Genomic DNA, 16,335 nt, shown 5'->3' with positions numbered 1-16,335 from the left:
AGTTTTTGGCTTCTCCATCCCAAAAGACATTTACAAGTTTGCGACCTCTTCGGACAGCCTTCCGAGCATGTCTTCCACCTCCAAATCAAGGTGGACGTCTGTATGGACGGCTTATTTACCTTCGGTGTCTTTCGACGAGCTCGTGGAGCACGCCACCGAGGGAAGCAAAACTCTTGTCAAGACGTCTCTCTACTTTGCAGGTGAGGGCACCAAAGCCGCATTTACAAGTCTCAATGAGGCCAAACGGAGAGCGGAAATCGTGGCGACAAACACAGTTCGTGATCCGTCAAGCCTAACAGCAAGATCATTCAGAGAACTCAGCAAGCAAGACTCGGTGATCGGAAATCTGGCAGGCAGAGTCGTGCAAGAATGCGACTGGGAAGAGCGGCAAACCGAGTGTCAGAACATGGTGCCAGATACAGAAGAGTGGGAGCGGCGGAAAAGGCTTTGTAGCGCCATGAGTGATGGAACAGTCAGTCCCGAGCAGCGCGTTGAAATGGAGACGCTCCTCAGCGCAGAAGGCTCGCAAGTCTTGAAAGATCTAGAGAACGGTCCTAGAACGATGACGAAATGTCGTACTAGACTTGAAGCGAATGGTGTCCCCGTCGGCTCATCGGCCTCGCGCAATGCGTGCGGCGCTTGTCAACAATTCTTTTCGAACATGGATCGCATAATTAGGGATGAATCCGACGTTTGGGAAGGACTCGAGGGTGATCATGGGACGGAGGAGAAGGGCCCTCATTCGAGGAATTTCAACGTGACCCAAGCAACATTCGAGGAAGATATCCTGATGCCTGGTCAGGAATCAAGTCACGGAGACAGTTGTCAAAGAAGAGACAAGACAGAGGGGACACCGGCCCAGATCGTTTCCTTCATTGGTCAAACAGAAGTAAGACAAAAGTCAGCGACTGATCGGTCTTGCTACGACTTTAGCTTAACCTTGAAGCCTTTGACAAAAATGCATGACGCAGACGCAGATTCTCTCCGACAGTTTTACCAAATGCTAAACTCCGCCCAAGGCATCAGCTCGAGATGGCGTCCGAAAAGTGGCGGTGGTCGTTCGAATGTTTTGGTATTGCCCAAGAAGATCGGGTCAGGAGATGATGGCAACGGAAAATGGATGGATGATCTGAGGTGTTATGCTGAGGGAAGGTCAGCAGTACCTGACAGCCGAGAAGGCTCTATGTAGACTATGCAGGAATTTCAAGAACCATCAGAAGCTTCTACCAGCAGTCTACCTCTACTGCATCAGGCAGGCATGGCGTCTGAGGGTCTTCTCACAAAGAACCCTCCATTATACCAATTCGGAGAAAGTCGTCCTTTCACGGGACTTCGCCACTCCAAGCTTGGGTCTTCAAGATTGGGGTTGAATACGACCCAGTCTCGTTTTCTTGGCTCAAGCACTCGATTGCTGTCAGAGGATGCTTGCTACAATCCATTGCTTTCAATTCACACTATCATGCAGGCTCAGAGCGACAGCAGTGACTCTTCCGCCACTGAGCCGATAGTTACTCTAGGCTGGTCAAGGCTCACCGAACAAATACCTGTAGAATGATAACCAATAGATCAGAAATGGAAACCCAAGTGAGCCATCCCTTCCCCTTCCACTGCAGAGGGCATGTACATACAGCGGTATGCGTTGACTTTCGGTCTATAGTATTCCCAGCACGTCCGTCAAGGGGTTCCAGAAGGCACAGCGCGATTAGCTTGTCGAACCAGATTTCAGTACTGTGGGAACCGTACTGATCCCCATCATCTTCCAACTTGTCCAACTTGGTCCGAGTGCCTCACTTTTTGCAACGCACATAAATGCGAAGACCAATGCCGGGTCTCAATCGCCATCGCCGAGCACTCTGCAGATTGGACCGATGAAGACCCACAACTCTCCGACTGGGACGTGATTGGCTCTCTTCACCAGGGTTCCGTTGAAAATGATACGAACACGACTGCAGCAGAAGCTGCGGAAGCCGGACGTATCGAGGAAGCTGCGGATAAGATATTGAACATGTCGCTCGGAAACCTTGCGTTGGAGTGCCGTCCACTGGGTCCCGCGGATGTTCACTCCGACTTGGCCACTGAAGATGAGCTTGACTAGGTAACGCGTATCTAGGGAATGCCTTCGCGGATTCGTGTGCTCATGCTTGTGACGTCTCTTCCACCCATGTCTCCAAGAACCCGCTGTCTTCCATGATATCGTGCCACTTTGCCACCCACTGATTGCCGGCAATCCCCGGTTACCCGGACTTGGATACGATCATCCCGTATATACAACCTCGAACCCATCTTGTCACCGACTCCTCCCAACCCAGCTTGTCTGAATCGGTAGGGAGAAGCTCAGACACCGCTGTGATACCTTGATCATGTCATCCTCGCCATTCCTCCCATCTACGCTTCCCCTTCTGCCTCTACCGCCGCCTCAAGTCTTATATCCAAATCTACAAGTCTCCGTCCCATTACCATCCGCCCAACTGGCCCTTGTTCTAAACTCCATAGCGGACAATGCAAAAACCCAGAAGGCTGAAGACAGTGGTAGGATGATAGCGGTCGTACCAGTCGTAGAGATCGAGCGCAGAGTCGGCCGATGGGCATGTGGTGAGCCGACTGTCCAGTCAGCAAGAGCACCGAGTGACTGATCCCTAACCAGCGGCTCGAGTAAAAAGAATCGAGAGGTCAACAAAGGATCAGGATACGTTCCATCTTATTCTTGAAGGTCTGGCTAGAATACGGCTTCCTCGATCACTGCCTCCCGTCTTGTCTATTTTACCGCCTATACCCCTGCACATATCGACATTCTCCCTACCCTTATCCCTGGCCTCCCCCAATCATACCGATCTTCTACCTTTGGCAAAGGCCCTCTTGCCTCCCCAACTACATGATCGAATGGAGGGTATCCCTCCATCTTTATTATCGGATCTTCTTGTGTCCGTGCTCAGTGTCGATTGGGAGAAGAGAGTCGAATTACTAGGTGTTCCCGATGTCGAGACTCGTTGCGTCAAAGTCAAGGAGATCTTAATGGATCATCTTGCCGACAAAGGTGGTCTTACACCATCGAAGAAGCTTGAGCAGTCTCGGTCGGTCCCATCTACATCCACAGCTTTGATTCGCCGGCCACCACAAGCTCGCTCAAGTCCTAGATCCCCACTGCCAGAAGATCTCCAGCTCCTGCAGAATACCCTCGATCGGCGATTTGACGAAATATCCCCTTCGGCCCTATCAGCGATCAATCGAGAGCTCGAGAGGTTGACCAAAATACCACCTCAGTCAGCTGAATATGGTGTCGGTCGGACCTATGTGGAGTGGCTTCTGTCTCTTCCCTGGAAAAAGGTCAGCGAGATTGACGACAAGCTGGACTTGAAGGTCGCTCGAGACAGATTAGACGAGGAGCACGAGGGCTTACAGGCGGTAAAGAGGAGAGTCGTGGAGTATCTGGCGGTCTATCGGTGGGTCTGACTCCAGTCTGTAATCTGCAAGCTGGCATGCTGATCGTTACAGACTGAAGAAACAACTGTTCCTGCAAGATCTGGCTGCGAGGAAGGAAGCCTCTCCTGGCCCCCATGCCTCAACAATTGTTTCTGAGGAGCCAATCGATGCGAGGGGAATCATCGGTCCAGCACCGGCCAAACCTTCCAGCCAAGCCATGGACCAAGAGGACCCTCCCAAAGATATATACAGGGATAAGGGTCCTATACTCCTGCTCGTCGGTCCGCCAGGAGTCGGCAAGACGTGAGGGTCAAACCTTCAAGATCAGTACAAGCTGATCATTTTCAGATCCATCGCTCGGTCTCTCGCCGAGTCCCTGGGTCGCAAATTCCATCGCATATCCCTCGGCGGGGTCAGGGATGAGGCGGAGATAAGAGGTCACAGGAGGACGTGAGGCGCGTTTCATGAGTCGATCTGACCTCATCTCAGCTACGTCGGAGCGTTACCCGGGCTCCTAGTTCAAGGTCTGCGGAAAGTTGGCACCTCGAATCCCCTAATATTGCTAGACGAGCTGGATAAAGGTGAGGTCACCGACCGCCAGCGCAAGAGACTCATGTGCAACAGTCGGCAGCTCGTCCTTCCACGGGGATCCCTCCGCTGCCCTACTTGAGACTTTAGATCCCGCCCAGAATTGGTCGTTTCACGATCACTACTTGGGGGACGTCCCGATCGACCTGTCTCAAGTCTTATTCATCGCTACAGCCAATACGCTCGAGACCATTTCTGCACCTCTTCTAGACCGATGCGAAGTGATCGAATGCTCCGGATATGTCGTAGAAGAGAAGCTTAAGATTGCGAAGAGGTTTCTCTTGCCAAAGCAAGCCAGAGAGAATGGTCTAGACAAGGAGAAGGTAGTGGTTGACGATCAAGTGATGCTCAAGATCGTGACTGACTACACTCGAGAGGTATGTAGGTAATGGAATGATGGGGAAGCTTATGATCATACAGGCAGGAGTTCGAAGTCTCGAAAGGGAGATTGGCAAAGTCTGTCGGTGGAAGGCTGTTCAGTGGTCTGCTGCTAGGGACAATGGCGAACAATCTATGTTTCACCCAACCGTATCCCTCAGCGACCTTGAGGATATCCTCGGGCTGGCGAAATTTGATATTGAGGTCAGAGAAGAACAACACAGACCAGGTGTCGTAAAGTGGGCGAATGCTGCTCGGTCGTACAACTTCACTGATGATTACTCTCAGCGGACTAGCATATCAAGGGTCTGGAATTGGCGGGATTCTCTTGATTGAATCTACCCTTGTCCCTGGAGGCAAAGGTCGACTCGTTACTACTGGTAGTTTGGGAGACGTCATATCCGAGTCCGCTGAGCTAGCCCTGACATGGGTTCGATCTCGAGCCAACGATCTAGGTATCACATCGGACATAGACGCAGATCCGCTCAGAGGCGTTGACATACATGTGAGTATCATTTCCTATGCTTTCTGATGGCTGCATAGATCCATTTGCCAGCCGGTGCAGTCAAGAAGGATGGACCTAGCGCAGGAGTCGGCATGGTCTTGGCGATGGTCAGTCTGTTGAGTGGTCGGAGCATCCCGTCCACAGTCGCAGTCACCGGCGAGATCACCCTTCGAGGGGCAGTGTGAGTAGTGTTATTGCCTGTCATTGCGGTAACGAGAGGTTGCTGACTACCGCAAAGCACTGCTGTTGGCGGTATCAAGGAGAAAGTTCTCGGTGCTCACCGTGCAGGCATCACGAAGTGAGTAGTCTCAAACGTTCCTTCATCGGCACACTCACTCACTCTGTGACGCAGAATCATCCTACCGAAACGCAACCTCAAAGACGTCCAGTCTGATCTACCAGAATCTGTGCGGGAAGAAATGTCCTTTGCTTTTGTGTCAACAATCCCCGAGGTTCTGGCAGAGATCTGGGGCGAAGAGGTCGTAAAGAAGGGGTCTTTCAAGGTCGAAGCAAGGCTTTGACGATTCGAGATAATGCTCTTGCTTCTCATTGTATCAGTACACACTGCCTGTTGCTTATTGTCTGTAGCCCTGCTTGCTCAACATGTAACACATATGCTCTATGTGTAACACCTATGCTCAAGATGAGCGATCATTGCCACGTGAGATGCCTCCCGCGCCTTTTGGTTCTTGGCGCGTCAAGATGATCGTCGCTCAGGTCCATGACAGCGATCGAACTGTCCAAAGACAGCACCATGAACATTCCGCAAGTCTCGCTAGACATCTATCTTAAAGATCCAGACTCTACCGAAGCTCACAACGAAGCTGTCGGAGCTGCCGAATCTCTGATCCTCACGGGTGCTGTGGTCGTTAGGGATTGTCGGGCGCCGAAAGAAGCCAACGATAGGTTCATCGATTTATTTGAGGATTACTTTGCGCAGGAGAAGGATGTGCTCAAGCAGGACGAGAGGCCTGAAATAGGTTATCAAGTGGTGAGCATGTCTCGCCCGTATGCCTAAGTTCGACTCTTGTGTGTTGCCCAGCTCTACCAATTTCATCATAGAGGCAAGCGCAGCGAAGCGTCCCACTTCGTTATGCCAGATATGTGATTGAACGACTCGCTGACTTCTCATCGGACAGGGAGTCACGTTGGAGAACACTGAGAAGCCCAAGTGTGGAAGCGATGATGAATGCCTGGCGGTGATCTCTGCTCTGAAGGAGGATCAAAGACCTTTAGATATCTCAGGCCACGGAGCAGATCCCAAGTGCCGGTGAGCAGGGTCATGGCCTTCCTCTCGCTTTGGCTTGTCTCGAAGCTCATCTGATCTGCAGATTCTTTCACCGCATGTCGATTCCGCCTCCATCAGATACGATATTCCCCGCAACAAGCGCTCCGAACGTTGTTCCTGAGGCTTTCAAGGATGACTGGACGGAAAGGGTGACAGAATGGGGAACGTTCATGAAGCAATCGTGAGTGGACCATCTCAGGTACGAACGGGAACTGACGGGTGGTCTTAGCGTGGAAGGTGTCGCGATGATGGTAGCCCAGGGACTGGGATTACATCGCAGGACATTCATCGACGCAGGCAAATATGGGTAAGGTCTCCGCGGTCGTCCTCTGAGTGAATTGATCGATCTCTTTCAGATCACATCTTCTCGCTCCAACTGCTACAGATCTGACGAAATACGGACAGCGCGATACGTGAGACTGCCGGCCAGAGGTCTTCTCAATTTCCCACGCTGATCACCTTACGCATCCTAGCATCTTTGCCGGCTTCCATACTGATCTCAACTTCTTGACCATTCACGGCCAATCGAGATACCCAGGACGTGAGACGGAAGCTTCGGAACGGCATTCTGGCGCCTCACTGATAAGCTCACAGTACACGTCTGGGCCCGTAACGTTGGCGAAAAAATCCCAGTCAAGATACCCGAAGGCTGCTTGCTCGTTCAAGCTGGCAAGCAGCTCGAGTGGATCACGGGTGGTTATATCAAGGGTAAGTTGTGTGGTAGGAGGCCGATGCAAGCTGACAAGGCATCCAGCCGGTTACCATGAAGTGGTGTGTACCGACGCGACATTGGCTGTAAGTTCTTACAGAGAGGCTGAGCTGAGTAGGAAGGCAATGAATCGTCGTAAAACTGCATTTCCTCAACGACCTCTAATCCGCATATCCTCGACCTTTGTGAGCATAGTGTTTACGCCTGCGCTCACGCGCTTGCATATCCCAGTTCTGGCACCTGTCCCCGGACCATCTACTTGTACCTATACCTGGCTTGCAAGCTTGCGCAGAGGCACAATTCGGACCCCAGAAAGATTACGGCGAGATGCTGGTTGGCAATCAGGTACTTCAGTAAGTTCAAGTTTGATTGTTGGTACCAATTGGCGTATGAACCTTTCTCATCGACAAACAGAGAACTCGGCTTGATTGCATTATTCGAAGACAAGTGATCAGTGAGACTAGAAGGCGTGTGGTCAAAGGCGACATTCTGCAGCAACAAACACTCTGGAATGTGTTTGACGTGTGCGAATAGGCACAGTGTAAATACCCCGAATCCACATGACATTCTGCTCATTTCTTCGATGCCTAGAAGAGGCCGGGGGGGACTGGCAGAGGCCCAGGCACTGAGGTGCCGGCAGTATAAATGGACGAGAGACAGTAGGGACGGGAAGGCAAGAGAGGAAAGGGGAGACGATTTTTGCTCTCAAGGTTCCCAAATCACCTGAGGGCCGATGATCAGGTGGCCTGGGGTAGACCTACAAACCTCTTCAGCCATTTTAGTGTTCCTCAGAGAGACACGTTGTGATGCATGTATATAGCTTTTTGCCTGCCATGTTTTGCAGTTGGACGTATATCTGAGTCTAGTGTCTTGTCCACTCCCTTGCTGCTAGGGGGACTGCCCAAAGCTGTACTGAACTAGTGAGCCTGAAGACACCATAATGTCGACTCCTAGCCGTTCGGCGAGATTCCCTCAATCTTCTCCTTCTTCAGCTCGACTTCGACGTCTAGCCCCGTCTCCGGTCAAGATCCCTCCCTTGACGTATTTTGTTTCGACAAGTGACCAGATCGTACGTACTCCGACCTCGTTCGACGTGTATGGAAGCTCGGATCAACGCGTTTCACCTGTAGTCTTGGACTCCATTAGTCCTGGAGTTTATCGTCTGGCTCATCAAGGGTCAACCTCAATATTATCTACTCAAGAAAGCCACACGGCTGCTAGACAGTCCAAACGCTCTGGTGGCCGATTCATCATGATAAACTCATCATCATCACATTCCACGCCTCCCATGGCTGATCCCGCAGGAGAACACTCCGCTGGGGTCAACGCCACCACGCCGTTCACGCCACAAGATGACGCGGATATCATTCCAGTCATTTTTGACTTTGCAGCAGCAGCAGCAGCAGCACCTCTTCGTCCCTCTGCTCCTCCTGTCGCTGTTGCTTTCGCATCCCTCGCGGCAAATGGGCAACGCCAACATGAATCCGGAGGGGATAGCGGATCGACCTATGAGAGGCACGCCGCGAATGAACGAGAGGGCAAAAAGATAGAGTGTACGTCCACTGCGGCTACAATTGGTCAGTCACCCGACGTTCCTGAATCTATCCGCGTTTCTTCGTCCTCTCGTCAAGTCCAACGAACCGAAGACAGATTGGGTCTAAAATGCGGATCTTCGAGCAGAGATCCAGAGGGCTCTGTTCATGCCCCGGCAGGACCATCTGCGGATCAACGCGTGTTATTGACTAGTCGTTCTGATCCATCGCAATATCGGCACGAGATGTTGCAGATTGGTGATTTCGACAATGATTCAAAAGAAGTCTTGCTGAATAAAGAGGACGCACCTCTTCTTCATCCTGCCGTGTCCAAATCAGCTCATAGGCTTCTTCCTTCGTTCAGCGTATCGACAATCGTGCCGGAACCGGGACGCTTCATCACGATGTCTCACACTTCGACTGTTCGAGACGAGAGGGAAATCTCCATTGCCGAGTCTTTTCACACATTCGGACCATCGGGTAGGCGCCCAAGTGCAGTATCCATAGAGGGTGAAGATGGTTGGTCTTACTCCCTCTCGGCCTATGGCGACCATGACGATGAAGATCCGACCCCGACGGCTGGACCTTCGCGCAAGTCCTCGAGCGACACTGCGATGAGCAGAGACTCCTTGACTAGCTTTGGTATCCCAGATTTCGTCCATTTCATTCCTCCCATGCCGATCGCTTCCGGTCAGGACAGAGAGTATGGGTCAGAGTCAACGACGGAGCTCCACACACCTCGGATGAATGACCCATTTGCGGGCCCGGACCAGATGTATGCAACCGTGAAAGGGATCAACGCGCCTTTATCTCCATCGCAGTGGATGGATCGATCAGGGTTGTTTAAGCCAAACTACTCCATTGGACCAGTGCCCCGACCTAGCATCTCGTCCGACGGATGTAACTCGGAATCGTCTACGCCCAGACAACATCTCTATTCTCAGTCCAAGACCTCGTGTGAATCCTCAGACTCAAGCCGAAGGCCACTGCTTTCTGTCAACACAATCAATGATTACGTCTACGACGAGCCATCTCCAAGGACCCGGACGAGATCAGGTACACTCAGCTCTCTCCAGGACGCAGTCGATGGGCGACACACTCCAGGACCCTTGGACCCGATTGTACCCGCCAACAACTCATCCTCCTCCACTCTCTCCGTCCCAGGATCCAGCGGCTCTTCTGCAAGCTCAACCAAGTCCGCCGATAGACGATCCCGGGCATCTAGCACTGGTTCAGATCAGAACATTCCCTCTCACGTTGCCGATGCGCTCAAGTCGATTGACAAATCGTCGACGTTGAAGTTGATAGTGGACCAAGAGGGCGCAAGAGAGGTACAGACTGTTCTCAAATACATGAAGATTCACAAGCCGCAAGTCTGGCGTGATAGAGAGCTTAAAGCGCTCGAGGAGGCGGCCCTATGGTCTGAGACTCCCACCCGACCTGAACCATTCCAGACGACAGGATGCATCGAATTTGGAATGGACCCGAAGGCGAGAGCCAAATGGGCATTTCATCATGCGGTGAGTCACCATAATTCACCGCAGCATAAAACTGTGCTGACGGTACCGAAGACACTTGAGGGACTTCCTGTCCTCCGCCGAGTCATCCTTGGCGATCAGGAGAACTATGACTACATATCCCGCAGCGCTACGCTGCAGATCCGTGATTCTGGCGTGTATGCGGTATATGGCTCAGAAGACAAGGGCAAAGTAGAATGGAAGTTTGAGTACATGGTACAGCCGAAGTTCTCTCGCACCACAGGCGAGCCCATCTCTGGGGAAAAGGTGTGCCGCTTCATCTCTTCGAGGTCTTATTGCCATCGCTAACTCTCATGCCAAAGATCGTCGTGCCACTCGGCTTCTACGTTTCCCCTAGCTTTTTCAACCCTGATCGAGCGACAAAGCTACACCTTCTTAACGTCTTCAAGAAACAATTCACACCCAATGTCGTGTCCGAGAAGGTCAAGCCTCCTCATATTGGAACACCTCCAAAGCAGGAAACTCTCCATGCTCCATTAACTCCGACTAGTTCCCAGCACTCGGCAAGCAGTACCGGGGGCGGCTTCACAAGAGCCTTGGCCAAGGTCAAGTCTAGTCGATCGAGAACTACTACTCCGACTGAGTCTCAACCATTCGGTGATCGGGATATGAATCGATCGCGGTCCCGTTCGAGACCACCGACGAGCGAAGGATATACTACGCTCGACGACGATGAAGTTGTGTCAGCTGTACCGAAGAAGCCCCTTCGTCGTCGAGCGACCTCTTTGTTTGGTCGCTCGAGGCCTTTCACACCTCCTGCCAACATAACCGAGCAGCATCCCGTACCGCCTCTTCACACCATGCGATCGGTAGCCTCTCTCCGTTCGTCTCGTCGACCCCACACTGCCCAAGCTACCATTCGCGGTGAAGTTCCACCTCCACCGCCATACACAAGGCACGATACCTCTCCCACGGCTGCACCGCTGCGTCCCTCAAGGCCATCCACCGCGAATGCGCGTGTACCTCCCGTCCCTCGCCTCACGCCCTTCGCTCACAACTCTCAAGCCTGTAAACCTCTCCCGGCATTGCCTCCTACCGTGAGATCCCATCTCGGTCAAAGACCAGCCACATCCAATTCTTCCTATCCGACGACCCCGCGAAAGAATGATCGTCCATCCACAGCCATCTCATCAACCGATACGACGCCCATTGGCGTGCGTCTCGTCACGCCTGGTAGTGGCCGACAAGCTATCAACGGTATTTATACTTCACCCATTGATCGGAATGCGAATACCAAGCGAGGTTGGAGAAATGACTGGGATCGGTTGAGTTCTGAAGAATCTGTGTCTGGTCCAGGAATGTCAGTCGGAGTGTCTCCTGCGCCCCGCAAGGTCGTCAAAGTCAGACCCTCAACCGCTCAACCTAGATTGGGTGTAGCTTTATGATAATGTATTTCGGATTCTCTCGAGCATGTGCCGTTCTCGCCATATTACAAATGCATCGATTACTCATATAACTTGACCAAAAAGCAGTAGGAGTCAGGACTGGGAGTGGCCGTACACCTACTTCCTTTTACGACGCTTGTCCTGACTGTCATCCTCGACCGCACGCCTGCCCTTGCTTTTGGCTTGAGCTTGAGGATCTACACTTTCCCGCTTTCTCTTAATCCCTCCTGCAGTCCCAACTGTAGGAGCTGCTTTCCTGCCTCTTCCCTTTGGATGGCCATTCTCACTGTCCTCTTCACTTAGACTGCTAGACCTTCCACGTCCTCCTCCACCATTTCCACCGTGACCTCCGCCTTTACGAGTACCAGCGGATGTTGACGCTTCAGTCATTGATTGACGACGGTCCACGGCGCCGCCCTTGCCTCGCTTCCTCGGCGGCTTAACCTCGACCTCAGGCTCAGGTTCGGGTTCAGGCTCAGCTTCTTCCTCTTCATCGTCCTCATCCTCATCATCGTCAGCGTTCTCGTCCGCATCATCCTCCTCTTCCTCCTCCTCTTCCTCTTCCTCCTCCTCCTCTTCCTCGTCCTCTTCCTCGTCCTCCTCCTCCTCCTCCTCATCCTCCTCCTCCTCCTCGTCTCCTTCATCTTCTACCTCCTCCTCGTCTTGCTCGTCTTCGTCTTCGTCCGGAGTATCAGGGACAACCTGCTCGGGCTTCTTTTTCCCTCTTAAGCTCGCTCTCGAACGATCAGAAACCCGTCTGCTTTCTCTTCCTGACCCTGGCTTTAATGTTGTCTCTCGAGTCTCAGGTGTCTCTCCCGTTTCGCCTTCCGCATGTTCCTGTTCGCCTGACCGCTTTGTCAATGGTTTGGTCCCGACTTTCTCCGCATCTGTTCCTTTCGCTGATCTCGAGGGAGGTCGATCAGAAGGAGTCGGGGATGCAGAAGTGAGTGGTGAAAGGGAGGCTCTGTTTTGTGTATTGCGAGATCCGCCGGTCGGCGATCCAGGTGGAGAATCATTCGATGAGGTAGCCTGGCAGGGGGAAAGTCGGGCGTCAGCCATGGTAAAGCCGGACATCTAGGTGGCAGCTCAAGGCAAGGCATTGCTACCGAACGGTTCACCGCTTTGCACTCACCATCCCGTCCAAGGCGTCCAAGTCGTAAAACTCTCCTAGCTTATCCCATATCTCTTGTGTTTCGAGTAATAGACCCGTTTTGCGTTGGATCTCGCCTTGAAGTCGTACAATGATGACATGCTTGTTCCTCCCGACTATCATGGAGATCAAACGACGTTTCAGCAATGTTCACAGACAGCTCGACGAGGATGTGATGAGGCAATCTTTATCTCACCTGGTTTGGACTCGACAATAGACCGAAGCAGGGCTATCTCACTAGAGAGAAATCCGTCAGCTCAAGCTAGCTGCGAATGATGGACAGTGTGGGCCAAGCAGAGACAGCTCAGCGGAGTCCACTCACATGTCCAGATCTGTCGCAGGTAGTGTGGAAGAGGCCCGAGCAGAAGTCGAAGTGGATGCTGGCTCCATTCCGATTTCTGCAACAGTAGATATCTTGCTGAATGACGCAGCAAGATCACGAGAAGCTAAAATTCAGGCAGCAGATCACAGTCCGAGGAGAGTATATGCTGCGATTTCGTACGAAGAAGAGGTGAGAATGATTTCAAGGTAGGATGAGCAGGAAGGAGCATTTCAGCCCGAAAAGTCGGAGTTCCTCCATCTTCTATCGTCTTTCGGAATTGCAAGCATGGCTCTGCGAGACATGGGTGAAGCTGATCAGTGGAGAGGATGGGCAGGAGTCTAGTGTATACATAAAAGGCGAATGGCGCACATCATCTGAGATGACTCTTTGAGCCGCTCTGCAAACCTAACGCATCATCTCTCTCTCAAATCTCTGATGTGCCCTCAGCTCCCTCTTCTGATGCCTGTGCAGCCTCTTCTGCATTTTCCGGTTCTCTCTTGCAGCTCGACGAGCATCGCGCTCGCTCAACTGACCATAGACTCCCGGGCCACTTTGATATCGTGAAGCCATGGTTGGGTCGTAGACTCCCTCTGGACGATTGACGAATTGTCCAGTCTGTCCGCCAAGGCTCTTTCCACCATTGAGAACAGCTCCGATCCCTCTCGTTGCTGTTCCAGTAACTCCGCCGACCACGCCTCCCACCAGACGAGCTGAGCCGCCAGTTACTCCCCCTACGATTTGCGTCGCGCCACCGAGGACTTCTCCGACGAGACCAGTGACGAGTCCTATAGGTCCACGTCCACCGAGTCCGAATCCTCCTTGGCGAGCTGGGATGAGACTTCGTAGTCCCATGGCTGGCGCTGCACTCGCACAAGCCGGCGCCATTGGGGCAGGGGCTGATCCAGTAGCTAGCTGTTGTTGACGAAACTGCTACCGTTGGCACCACCCCGATGGTCTGTCGAGAAGGAAAACTCACGTCTTGGTAGTATTCCTCAAAGTTTACGGACTCCCCCGAGTCTGATGAGCAGCTGCTGCTGGACCCTCGTCGATGCGATCGCTTGTTGTCTCCATCGAAGATTATGACGTTCCGGGATTCCTTCTCCGCTGGATAGCTCGTTGACGAGTCCACTTCGCTCGTCGCCTGGTCGTAGGAGGGAGGAGGGAATACTTCGGAATTGTTGACCTATTGGCTATCAGTCAGATGACTCTCGCACACTTATGGGCCAGATCGCTTACCTCTTGGTTGCTGGAGCTGGAGCCAGCAGGACATTTGGAGTCTGTCGCTACAAGGATCGCCTGTTTCTCAATAATATAAGCCATGTTGTTTGAAGATGAATATTGATATGAGTGACTGAAGATGAGTATGAGCTGGGATGGCCTCGATCAACAACGCCATGCATCCATTTATATATACATATCGTCTGGCCATAGCTGATCACCACCAGCAGCAGCAGCATCACCACCCACATTCGACGGTCACCGCTACCCGCTGCCCCTGATTTTTATCCTCTTTTGGTAATTTCAGGCGGTGGGGCAAACGGCCGTCGGTACCGAAGAGAGTCTAACACTTTATTGAGGCGGCTGTATAGCAGAAGCGGTACCGACGTTTTCGTGAAAAAGCGTGAATCCATACATTGCAGCGTATACAACTGGTACCGAACGCCGTCAGGGACAGATGGCAGATGGATCTAAAGACCTTAGCTGCAGAGGAGGAACCCAGGATCTATGGGATTCTCTCTGTCGATATGAAAGCTGTGTCTACCCGTGGGCCTTCCCAAGAGGTATGCAAGTTGGAAATTCTGTCGGGGGGTTTGCCTCCAGGCCATGAATGACGCCGTGGAATATCGTGTCGATGACTGACCGATCAGTGAACTCGCTGCCCTGATGCATTTCTCCCCTTGCGAGCAATGCCGCCATTCGTGAAGCCGTTCCAGACCCACAGGGGCACCTGTCTACCTTTCGAGGCGAAGTCAATAATGTCTGTTTGAGCGATGGATGCAATTTTACCCGTCGGCAAGATATCATTCCGGTGGACACGAGCAATAGCCATGACGCAAGTACAGATCTAAGGTACAGGGACTCAATCACTTTCCGACTAGCTCTCTCCCTTCAAGATGGCCTGTACATCAGGAGACCAGGCCGCCCACTGTTTAAATCTCCATTGATGTGGGACTGCCGTCTCACTCTGCGCCTCGTCTCGGTGCACCATGCTGGGATGTAATGTCAGCTGAATGGCCTTGAGACGGGGCTATACGATTCTCACCCCTCCAATATAGCCTTGTAGTGTGTCCAAGTCGTCTCACCAAGCTTCTCTCGATGTTCAGGCGAGTGGAAAGTGTCTCTACTGACGTGGTTGGTGTTGACTGGCTTTTTCACAATCTTTGAGAGATCGTGAGCCATCGAAGCAGGGGAGATGTGCTCAGTGCATGCGTGCATGTCTTTGCCTGGCGCGAAAAGGAGGTTAGCAGTCGTCAGATGAATGACTGCAGGTACATATAGCCGCTCAGGACACTCACCGGTCCATTTGTCTGGCTTATTCAGAGCCAATTTGACCCAATCTCCAGTCTGCTCCGTTGGGTATCCCGGGAACACAAAATCATCAGGCATCCTCATATTCAGCAGGAACGTTCCGTCCTCCTGTCTCTTCAAGAGATGACGATTTACAATGATCGAGAATGGTGTGGACGTGAAGAGGAAAGTGGTCGGCAGATTGGTGGTCTTGATGTATTTCGCGACTGGAGTGCACAATGTGAGTCCTTGAGAGTGTCGCTGAGCCGCGTCCAGATACTCACCTTGAGCTTTTGCATGACAGTGAGGAACGTATTCGGAATCTGGAAGATCGTCCAGTGTGGAATATACCAGATGCTTGACTTGAGCCTTGACACAGGCATCCACAAGCGCGGTTGTTAATTTGATCTCTTGATCCACTGCTTCTTTGATGTCGTCGTCCCACTTCATCACGAATGCGTCGACTGGTGTCCAATGTTAATTGACCAACGCCTCCATACATCTGCAAGACTCACATTCCACATGTACGAATACTCCATCCATGTCTTTCAGGCGATCCACGTAGCTTGATGGATCTGATAAATCCCCACGGATGATCTTCACCTGCATTCCGGCGAGCTCTGATGAGGAAATGACTCAATCAGCTCAAGCGGGCGAGTTGCCTGCCTATTCATCTGCTCACTCTGAGCCACAGGATGTGTCACATCCTCTACCAGTCCATAAATAATCCAATGACCGTCTTTGATCAACGCTTGACATACGGATGAACATTGCTCTTCCGTCGCATTCACGACCAAGACTGATTTTGGCGGTGCAGCAGTCTTAGCAGCCATGCGACTGGGATTCAGCGGACCCAGAGCCCGGTCAATGAAGCTCATACTGGCTCAGTCCACGATCTTGAGGAATGGGGTTTGTATGGCGCAGACACAAGGTAAATTGTAGATCTCAAACATCTGATGTCCGAACGATCTACGAATGTCCCAAAAATAAAATAAAATGACGACACACACAA

General features: G+C 52.1%; 8 protein-coding genes across 8 annotated transcripts; 4 read left to right on the top strand and 4 right to left on the bottom strand.

Annotated features, from left to right (window-relative positions):
• Positions 1 to 67: 67 nt before the first annotated feature.
• Positions 68 to 1,189, top strand: BD324DRAFT_650124 (hypothetical protein; the record flags this gene model as incomplete). The annotated part of the gene is made up of 1 exon (XM_022018102.1): positions 68 to 1,189. The coding sequence occupies one exon, from the start codon at positions 68 to 70 to the stop codon at positions 1,187 to 1,189; it is 1,122 nt and encodes a 373-aa protein (XP_021871536.1).
• A 212-nt stretch (positions 1,190 to 1,401) lies between these two features.
• BD324DRAFT_622344 (hypothetical protein) lies at positions 1,402 to 2,224 on the top strand (the record flags this gene model as incomplete). The annotated part of the gene is made up of 2 exons (XM_022015466.1): positions 1,402 to 1,584; positions 1,658 to 2,224. Coding segments are annotated over exons 1-2 (467 nt in total), but the record flags the coding sequence as incomplete, so codon positions are not given.
• A 1-nt stretch (position 2,225) lies between these two features.
• BD324DRAFT_622336 (Lon protease C-terminal proteolytic domain-domain-containing protein) lies at positions 2,226 to 5,512 on the top strand. Its single transcript, XM_022015465.1, has 11 exons — positions 2,226 to 2,592; positions 2,645 to 3,440; positions 3,493 to 3,723; positions 3,769 to 3,870; positions 3,910 to 4,001; positions 4,045 to 4,385; positions 4,429 to 4,625; positions 4,675 to 4,891; positions 4,930 to 5,072; positions 5,130 to 5,189; positions 5,244 to 5,512. The coding sequence occupies exons 1-11, from the start codon at positions 2,361 to 2,363 to the stop codon at positions 5,410 to 5,412; spliced, it is 2,580 nt and encodes an 859-aa protein (XP_021871534.1). The 5' UTR covers positions 2,226 to 2,360; the 3' UTR covers positions 5,413 to 5,512.
• Positions 5,513 to 5,602: 90 nt separating this feature from the next.
• BD324DRAFT_622325 (hypothetical protein) lies at positions 5,603 to 7,712 on the top strand. Its single transcript, XM_022015464.1, has 11 exons — positions 5,603 to 5,882; positions 6,031 to 6,161; positions 6,223 to 6,360; positions 6,409 to 6,486; positions 6,536 to 6,592; positions 6,653 to 6,720; positions 6,774 to 6,887; positions 6,934 to 6,974; positions 7,011 to 7,073; positions 7,120 to 7,241; positions 7,303 to 7,712. The coding sequence occupies exons 1-11, from the start codon at positions 5,613 to 5,615 to the stop codon at positions 7,337 to 7,339; spliced, it is 1,119 nt and encodes a 372-aa protein (XP_021871533.1). The 5' UTR covers positions 5,603 to 5,612; the 3' UTR covers positions 7,340 to 7,712.
• A 3,689-nt stretch (positions 7,713 to 11,401) lies between these two features.
• BD324DRAFT_382706 (hypothetical protein) lies at positions 11,402 to 13,139 on the bottom strand. Its single transcript, XM_022012638.1, has 4 exons — positions 12,816 to 13,139; positions 12,690 to 12,730; positions 12,476 to 12,609; positions 11,402 to 12,372 (listed from the first exon to the last, which is right to left on the bottom strand). Exons 1-4 carry the CDS (start codon positions 12,881 to 12,883, stop codon positions 11,461 to 11,463), a joined length of 1,155 nt encoding a protein of 384 aa, XP_021871532.1. The 5' UTR covers positions 12,884 to 13,139; the 3' UTR covers positions 11,402 to 11,460.
• A 6-nt stretch (positions 13,140 to 13,145) lies between these two features.
• On the bottom strand, positions 13,146 to 14,258 carry BD324DRAFT_622318 (hypothetical protein). The gene is made up of 2 exons (XM_022015463.1): positions 14,052 to 14,258; positions 13,146 to 13,998 (listed from the first exon to the last, which is right to left on the bottom strand). The coding sequence occupies exons 1-2, from the start codon at positions 14,133 to 14,135 to the stop codon at positions 13,240 to 13,242; spliced, it is 843 nt and encodes a 280-aa protein (XP_021871531.1). The 5' UTR covers positions 14,136 to 14,258; the 3' UTR covers positions 13,146 to 13,239.
• Position 14,259: 1 nt separating this feature from the next.
• On the bottom strand, positions 14,260 to 14,810 carry BD324DRAFT_622317 (hypothetical protein). The gene has a single exon (XM_022015462.1). The coding sequence runs from the start codon at positions 14,730 to 14,732 to the stop codon at positions 14,574 to 14,576; it is 159 nt and encodes a 52-aa protein (XP_021871530.1). The 5' UTR covers positions 14,733 to 14,810; the 3' UTR covers positions 14,260 to 14,573.
• BD324DRAFT_622315 (hypothetical protein) lies at positions 14,811 to 16,282 on the bottom strand. Its single transcript, XM_022015461.1, has 6 exons — positions 16,006 to 16,282; positions 15,839 to 15,943; positions 15,608 to 15,787; positions 15,332 to 15,550; positions 15,079 to 15,259; positions 14,811 to 15,025 (listed from the first exon to the last, which is right to left on the bottom strand). Exons 1-6 carry the CDS (start codon positions 16,199 to 16,201, stop codon positions 14,911 to 14,913), a joined length of 996 nt encoding a protein of 331 aa, XP_021871529.1. The 5' UTR covers positions 16,202 to 16,282; the 3' UTR covers positions 14,811 to 14,910.
• Positions 16,283 to 16,335: the final 53 nt, after the last annotated feature.

This window comes from Kockovaella imperatae, assembly GCF_002102565.1.
Source record: "Kockovaella imperatae strain NRRL Y-17943 chromosome Unknown BD324scaffold_5, whole genome shotgun sequence".
NCBI classification, from domain to species: Eukaryota; Fungi; Basidiomycota; class Tremellomycetes; order Tremellales; family Cuniculitremaceae; genus Kockovaella; species Kockovaella imperatae.
The sequence above is the reverse complement of the archived record's forward strand: the minus strand, read 5'-3'. Positions and strand labels throughout refer to the sequence as shown.